The sequence below is a fragment of the Anneissia japonica genome, unplaced genomic scaffold, assembly GCF_011630105.1.
Source record: "Anneissia japonica isolate Jap-2015-1 unplaced genomic scaffold, ASM1163010v1 scaffold1208_len1460985_cov181, whole genome shotgun sequence".
Taxonomy (NCBI): Eukaryota; Metazoa; Echinodermata; class Crinoidea; order Comatulida; family Comatulidae; genus Anneissia; species Anneissia japonica.
The window spans coordinates 301,220-310,128 of NW_022688484.1; the positions used below are offsets into that span (position 1 = coordinate 301,220).

The 8,909-nt window shown below is 35.8% G+C and overlaps 1 protein-coding gene across 2 annotated transcripts in view; it reads left to right on the forward strand.

Annotated features, from left to right (window-relative positions):
- Positions 1–5,883, forward strand: part of LOC117121929 (maleylacetoacetate isomerase-like) — a 10,992-nt gene extending 5,109 nt beyond the window's left edge. Inside the window, exons 1-6 of one of the 2 annotated variants that reach the window (XM_033267341.1) lie at positions 1,262–1,341; positions 1,608–1,688; positions 2,455–2,532; positions 3,022–3,069; positions 4,103–4,284; positions 4,732–5,883. In XM_033267341.1, coding sequence (XP_033123232.1) covers positions 1,288–1,341; positions 1,608–1,688; positions 2,455–2,532; positions 3,022–3,069; positions 4,103–4,284; positions 4,732–4,855 — 567 coding nt within the window. In that variant the 5' untranslated portion in view covers positions 1,262–1,287 and the 3' untranslated portion in view covers positions 4,856–5,883. Of the gene's footprint in view, positions 1–1,261; positions 1,342–1,607; positions 1,689–2,454; positions 2,533–3,021; positions 3,070–4,102; positions 4,285–4,731 lie in introns of those variants that run through there. The other variant, XM_033267350.1, reaches the window with a different exon arrangement.
- Positions 5,884–8,909: the final 3,026 nt, after the last annotated feature.

The window sequence follows — 8,909 nt, forward strand, 5'->3', positions numbered from 1 at the left end:
ACATCACATCACATAGACCAATCGCATTCACACATTCACATTGCAGTACCCATTTTTACTGCTTTATGGAGAGAGACGAACAGACAAAGGACACAAGCTACTCTCTAATTTACACAGGGAGGGGTCGATCCCCCAGCTTGGATGGATTGATTGCACGATACTATAAGATAATCTTCAAGAGATATCCAAGTATCATTTTTGTTTGGTATGCTTTAATAGAAAGTTGTTTTTATTTTGGCTATAATTTTCAGCTCTTGCACTCAAGAACGTTGACTATGAATATAGAGCGGTTAACCTACTTAAAGGAGAACAGGTAAGACTCTTAACCTGAGTAACAGGGCAGGGGTATAGCTAACTACTGTCAGCCGTAACATTGGCACTGTTTCAATCCTTTTTGCTCAGGGTTTAATTTAAAGTAGAGTCAAGTCTTCTCAGATGAAAGACTTACAAACAGAGGTCCAGCGTACACATCTGGCGAGTATACACTTTAAAGAGCCCATTATAATTTTTGGAAAAGTGGGAGGGGGTGGCTAGGCCAACTCTGGTTATTTTAGTCTCATGTAATTTGCATAATAAATTGAACATGATGCCACTTATTTCCTCTTTATGTCGGGTCGGGTAATCATGGACCACGCCCATATGTAATTCACCAGAGTAACGTTACAATCGGTACTCTACATTTTCCTTTTTTTTTAAATTTCCTTTAATAATTTTTTTAAATTTGAATTGGTATCTCCATAAAACAATTTATTAAGGGCTTTCCATATATACTTCCAAGTTTTATATTACAAATATCAGTAGTTTGCCCATATATGGCTGTAATATGACATTGTTACACCCATGTCACACACATTTTCCACATATAAAAGTTTGATAATGTGGATAGACTATTTGTACATGATTAAAGTACCAATTTCAATATTTAATATAAAATGGATTAATTATTCGTGAATTGTAGATAATACTATGATGATATTTATATTATACCAGTGTAAACATGTTAAAAATTGCTTTTTCTTAGTTTCAAGAAAAGCCAGTATGTACAGTGTTTATATTACACTGGTGAGAGATATACTGTACAAAAACCAATTAATTGCTTACCAGCCAAATTAATTGTCTACCTGCAAGTATTAGAAACTCTATTATTTATGTGTTTGCTACTTGTCAAGGAAAATATTTATCATTCTAAATTTCATTTCAATGCTAATAATTTAGCCAACAGTGGTGTATCTGGGAGTCTTGGAATTAAGGGATGTGGGGGGGGGGGGGAGATGATGGGGTGCAGAAATGGAGTGGTGGGATTCGATGATTGAGGAAAGGAGTGCAAAGTTGCAAAATAAGGTGATATGAGAGGATTTTTAACTACTTAAGCATGATATTTTTTTGGTATGGACATTTTCAGTGTGGGTGGTGGGGAGATGGGTGACTGCGGGTGCAAGCTTTTTTAGGGAGCATGTGCTCCCCTGCAACCCCAGGATATGCCACTTCTACTTAACAAACTAAGCAAGTCAATGTCTAGTTTTATTTTTAAATTGTTTTGAATATAAATGATGGTATATCCTGAAGAATTAAAGTAGGTATTTGTAATTTTTATTTATGGTTCTTAGCTCTCAGATGAACACAGAGAACTGAATCCATCTGGCCAAGTACCAGCTCTATTAATCGATGGATTGACACTTGCACAGTCTGTAAGTTATATTATATTTTGTATTTAGAAAGCCCTAAATTCCTAATAATGGTTTATTTAAGATGTTTCTTGTGTAAAATTATAGGAGACATTATTTTCGTAACAGCTAAAGTCTGGTTTTCATACTTCTAAGCCGGGCACTCAGTATGACCTATGGAGGACAAGACACCAAGACATGCGCACAATGAATCATGTTTAATGAATGTTTAATTTCCTGTTCCATCTTTAAACTTTCTTTTGCCCTTTTAGCTGCTGAGTGCATGATTTGTTTTTTAGTGTGTGCACATGTTAAACACTGCAAGGGGTCTATAGAGTACCACAGTCGTGTCGTCACGATGCCAGGTGGCGCCCTCTGTTATCAACACATGTTGGTTACCGTCCGCCTGAATGACTTATAGGCTTCTGGAATAGGCATTTTAAAATCTAATATTTTACCATCAAAATGTACTAAAAACACAAAAGCTTGCATTATATTAGTTATCGAACACACATTTATTCATCAATTAAAATTTACAAAAAAGAAGTAAGAATAAAGATACAACATCTTAATAATTACATTAGAAATTGGGATCAATGGTTTGTCAGTGGAGAAAATGGCGTCCTGTTGAACGCTTTTTGCAATGATAGGAACGGAGTAGTATCACGTGGTATCGTGATGTAACATTGTAGTACTCTATAGCAAAATTAGCAGTTAGTTTTTAAGCAGATTTGCACTGCAAGAACACCCTCATATTCTAATTAATATTAACATATTTGTTTTGTTTTAGATTGCGATAATAGAATACATTGAGGAGACACGCGAAGGAACACCTATTCTTCCTAAGGAGCCAAGCCAAAGAGCTGTGGTAAGTGAAGAAAATATATCCGTTGAAGGTGTGCTTTGAGAAATATTATACAGAGATCAATAAATGCTTGCAGGGTAGACCATGTGATGACATGGTAATGCAATCATCATGGTTCCGCTAAGGACCATTTAGGCTGTATAATATAATGTTTAAAAATGTGTCATCGGCTCTGGCAAAATTTGTTGGTAGAAATCAAAATTGCGTTTTTGTATTTTTTGCTGGTCACATAACAGAATGTCTCAAAACAAAACACCAATCATTTTCACAAGTTTTTATTTTTTTTTATAATTTTATACCGCCATGATAATATGAATTGATTTGGTGTTGCTCATGGATAATTGAATAATACAATGATGTAGAGTACAGCCAAGGGTGGTGATAACTTTCTGTGACACATGGTTTAGCCGGCCCACCCGCCGGCACCACCCCTAATTTCAGGATAGGAGACTACTACTGTATTTGAAAAAGTTTGATCTTTTTCACTTGTAGGTACGACAAGTAACAGAGTCAATTACCTCGGGTATTCAACCGATACAGGTAGGTTTAACATATGTTTATTACATTTTCTCATTTCTTTCATTAGTTAATTTTCATGTTGCTCACTGATTCTTCATGTAGTTGAAATTTGCTGGTTTAACTGAAATATGATTTGCTTTATGGTCCCAAAAGATTAGCTCCACTGCCCGTGAGCCTGCTTATTCCCTGAACCTCAAAGGTAAAGTTTCAGGCTTTCAATCAAGAGGCTGTGGGTTTGAGACTGACGCAGATCACACACGGAAAGATAATTTATCTACGCTTGCCTCCATTCTATCTATCTTCTATCTTCAAATAAGTACATTCCTTTCTGATGTGAGGATCATCATACTTGTAGAGGCGTGGGCCAGCTCGTACAGTAACTTTCTTTTCCCCTAAGGGTCCCTTCGCATCTGAGCTACCCGGTGAACCGGTACCAGCTACTTTGTCTGTCCACAACAGGGGCTGTTTGGACTAGTACATGCATACAGTATTTATAATACATATAAATGGGTACCTAGTAGGTGAATGATTTGAAATGAAATCGATAGTGGTTTGGCGCAGCGGGAATGGTTTAGTTTCCCAACCTTGGGGCTTTAATCCCTTGCCATGCATTTTGCTTGTGTCCTTGACCAAGGCACTTTATCTGCTACCAAAACTTCCAGATGGTTTAAAGTCAGGCTCCGGAGGAAAAATAATTTTCTAAGACACAAAAAGTGTGTCTGACGAAAAACTCACTTAAATAAGGTGAAAGAAGGGTGGTTACATCCCTTTTTCCTCCCAGTTTTTAAATATTCAAAAATCTGTATCTCATTATTAATTCCATTGTGTCTTAGAAAAATTACTTTTACAATGTATTAAAAAAAATATATTTTCCCTGAAGCCTAGCTTTAAAGTAACACAATCACAGGAGTATCATTCATAAAGAACCATACATGCTGATAGAACGTGCTGGTTAAATCCTGCTTAGCCCCACTCTAAATCCACCTTAAATACATTCCACTCTGTAAATTTATATATTGAATAATTACCTCACTTTTCTTCATTTTGCATCTAGAATTTATCAGTACTGAAGTATGTGGGGAGTGAGAAGAAAATGGAATGGGGAAATTATCATATTGACCTAGGTTTCCAAGCATTAGAGAAGTTGCTTACACGAACTGCAGGGAAGTACTGCGTTGGTGATACAGTCACTATGGCTGACCTCTGTTTGGTACCTCAGGTCTACAATGCCAACAGGTAGGAATGAAAGATCAGAGGTTGAGGGGTAGAAGAAAGGGATTATAGGATGATTTGTAACTGGGTGGCTATGCTGTGATGTAGTTGACATGTAGCTCAGTAGTTAAGATGCTTGCCTTCTAATCCCATGGTCCTGGGTTCAAATCATGTGAGAGCACAGGATTTTATTTATTTTTTTTTTTACGACTAAAAACATCTCCACTCCCTAAGCCTGGTAGTGAGACTTACGCTAATATATCATCATATTATTTTATTTATTTACCCATAATTTCCAGCCAGTCTTCTGGGATAGGCTTGAAGGGTTATCCTGTATAAATATTGTTTCCAAAATAAAAAAAAATAAAAAATGGAGAAAAAAATAAAGAAGAGAATTGAATTGATGAAACTGTGAACAATTAACTTTCATACATTAAGCATATTAAATATATATCATATTTGTTTTTGTAGGTTTAAAGTGGATATGTCAAAATATCCAATCATATCAAGAATAGATACTTCGCTCAGTGAGTTAGATGAATTCAAGGCAGCTCATCCGAGCAAACAGCCAGACTGCCCCGAAGATTTGCGTTAACTACGTCATGTTGAATAGCCCATATGCATACATCAAGATGTGTTGCAGTCAGTTAATGACAATAAAGATGGGGGGAGGGGGTGGATGTGTGGTGAAAGATGGTGTAATCCCCTGTAGGCCACAAGTTGGGGGAGCATAACATAATAAACATGTTTTCTATTATTTAAAAAAAACATAATTCTTGTAATTTTCTGTTAGATGTCCAAAAGTTTTTCAGTATTTTCAGGAACCAGGGGACCACTCTAGCCTGGTGGACCCTATCAAGGCTCCACCCCAAAACTGTATTGTCCTTTGCCCCAAATTTTTAGAACACCTGTTTGTTGGACAGTTCTCCCATATCCCCTCCCCCTCCACTTTAGGCAAATTCAGGAGACATTGTGTTGCCATGGTATGGCCGAGCTGAAAGATCCATTTTGCTCACCAGTCAAAAAATTAAATATTCAGTAGCATACCCTGTTGAGTTTACTTATATGTGTGTACATAAATGTGCAGCACCGACTCCTTTTCATCCATGATACACTGTGTTTCAGAGTTACTGTACAAATGTTAAGCCGAGCACGGACTGTGCCTGACCGCACATGCAATGGATTGTTGTTAATGACTGTCTCCAACAACGATCAGACAGCATCTTGTGGTCTAACGCTCATAGGGAGTGGAGTTTTGATTCATCGGTCGACGGTCATACGACCGATGTAAGACGTACTGTTTCCCTGTCTTTAGGGTGTCCAAAAACTGGCACATTGGACTATTCCGCATGTTCTCTGTTTTATCATATTTAAATTTTTTCCATTAACGTAAAGTGAATTCTTAGTAGAATCATAGTCTTCCTACACTATTTATTATTCATCCCAGTTTACTGTACTTTGGTACACAGCTTCCCCAGTGCACTGGTGATATATGGTTTGAAGCCCTGTCCACACTATATAGTCATATATAGTGATGATGTGCCTATATACGGTCATGGTGTGCCTATATATGGTCATGGTGTGCCTATATATGGTCATGGTGTGCCTATATATGGTCATGGTGTGCCTATATATGGCCATGGTGTGCCTATATATGGTCATGGTGTGCCTATATATGGTCATGGTGTGCCTATATATGGACATGGTGTGCCTATATATGGCCATGGTGTGCCTATATATGGCCATGGTTTGCCTATATATGGCCATGGTGTGCCTATATATGGCCATGGTGTGCCTATATATGGTCATGGTGCGCCTATATTTGGTCATGATATGATGTCATCATGACCATATTTAGGCATGTCACATGTTTTTGTCAAATAAAATGTGATAGTCTGGAAACAGATCTTTAGTAATCTGGAATATAATGAAAGAAAATTAGTGCCTAGAGTTCAGGCTATCTGACGAAAATAATTTTAAAAGAAGTTGATTATTTTATTTTTCAATTGGACAAATCATTTTAAATTAATTATTCTACACATGAATCAATATATATAACTTACAGTCTGTGATTTAATTGGGTTTGTTTTTAGAAGACAATTTGAATAGGAATATTTTTAAATACCCTTTTTTAGCCTAGAAATATTATTTGCTGAAATGTTCAATGTTTTATAAACATTAAGTGTTTTTTTTTTTGCATCTTCATTTTGAACGATGAATATTTATGATATTTGGTTTATGTTGTCACATAATTGTGAATAAATATGGTTGTAAAAGTAATAATAAAATCTATTCATTTAAAGTATGAAATTTGATAGAAGATCAAATTATAGAGGTGCTTATTACTACAAAACCTCCCTTATGGTGAATGCTCTTACCTGAGCTGATATAGCACTTCACTGAACATAGCACCACCTCAGTACAATAGGCCTAGTAAGCTATGTTATTATAGCGTAGCTTATTACTCTAAGCACACAGAAAATTTGTGGAAGTGTTGATGTTGTCTACCCATGGAGCTAATAACTACATAATCCTACCTATAAGTGAGTAGGAGTATCGCAGGGTATATTTTAAATTTAATTTTTGGTTTAAAATTTGACATTCATTCAATAAATTATTGTAGATCTAAACCATTGTGTTCCCTTCATTTTTCCAGTGCAAAGCAACTATTTTTTTTATTTTATTTTTTTAGAAGCAGTTTGGCGCAGCTGGAACGGTTTGGTTTCCCAACCTCGAGGTCAGGGTTTCAATCCCTCGCTGTGCATTTCGCTTGTGTCCTTGAGCAAGACACTTTATCTGCATTGCTTCTCTCTACCCAGGAGTTATAAATGGGTACCTGGTGGGGTTGCCTGCTCCTGCGCTGATTACCAGCAGCAACACTTGTGGACCCAATGACCAGGGAAAAAGCGCTTTGTAACATAAAAAGAAAGGCGCTATACAAGAAACAAATAAATTATTATTCAAACGTTTAACAGATGGGATGAAAAGATGTTATATATGTATCCTGCAGCTACTGCATGTGCACTGCTTACTGATGTACTGTACTTTAAATTATTAACTAGCATTGGTAAAAAATTATTTTCTGTCTTTTGTTTCTTGATACCGACGCTTTCGATTCGCGCGAATAAATTCGCCTAGTGTAAAACCGGCTTTAATCGATTTTACTTCGTCAGTTTTTCGGCATTGAGCATTTGCATGAGCACTTTATTATGAACTAAGAATTTTTTAAAAAGGGGGTTGGGGGAAACAGCAAACATTAGCATTCTTGCACTTAATTGGTAGATTGTTGAGCGTCTGAGTTGACCATTAATAGAGGCACGATTTTAGATTGGTTCATTGAGACTCCAGTTTGACAATGGATTTTTTATCGCTCTACTGTTTGAAAGCTTGGACTTGAAGGTGTCATACAATTGTAATCTTGTGTTTCTTTGAACTAATTAAAGAGCCACCAGACACAATTATTGTACTGTAAAGATGTCTTGTTTCAGTCTACTTCACGTCAGGTCAGCCAACGGGAAAGCAGTAATTTATTAATGAATACCGTAGGCCACCAAGGTAAAATAGATACACTAGCAATCCCATTCCCCTAAACACACATGATTTAGGCATATTTATTTTTTTTTAAATGTCTTTTTGGAGATCCCGTCTTCGTGTGCCTGTAAAAGCCTCCCCATGGGCCACCTTAATAAATAGAGCAGCACTTAAAATACGCCATCTATCTAGCGTGCTATTCCCAGGGGCTGTGAGTCTTGACGAAGAGAAAGTATTTACTAATTTGATATATTAATTTGTCGGAAAACAAAATAGGCTAAATTTTACAAATTACAATTTTATAAATTACCAAGTCAAAAAGTAGGCCTATTAAATATTTATGTAGTAATTGCAATTATAAATAAATTTACAACATTTTTAATTCTAATTATCTATTATTTTTACCTTTTTCCCTTTTCTCTCGTTTATATTGTCTATTCTCTACTTGTTTCTTTCCTTTCACTACTATACTATTGTCCTTTCTTTTTCTTCTGGGCTTTTTCAGCCTTTCGTTTCATGTATATATACTTTCTTTCTATGCACTTCTATTCCTTTCTTTCCTTCAGTTCTTTTTCTATCATTCATTTTCAATCTTTCGTTTTCTTTCTTACTCTTTTTCAATCTGTCGTTTTATTCTATTTCCATCTTTCGTTTTCTTTCTATGTAGTTTCTTTCTATTGCTTTCTTTTACTTCAGCTGTTTGTCTTTCTTATTTCAGTTCAATCTTCATGGTTTGTTGATTTAAACTTGCGATAGGTACAAGTTGTTTAGTAGATTTAGGTTTCTTAAGATTTAATGTACAATGTATAGCTCCATGATATGTAGGCATAGGACATTAACTGATTTGACAATGTTGTCGGTAGAATGCGCCATAACTAAATCTAAGGTACAAGTGTGGCCGTTTATGTGAGTGGGTTCTATTTCAAATTCCTCTATCCGCCACTGGATCATATATCTGCATTATTAACTGTATCGCCTATTTATAATTATATTCGTGATCCAAACAAAAAATTAAGTAAATATATTAGATACACACAAATAAAATGTAACTGAAATGTTTGTATACAAAATAAAAAAAAAATTGCACTTTATTGTCTAGCAAACGACATAGGTAATAT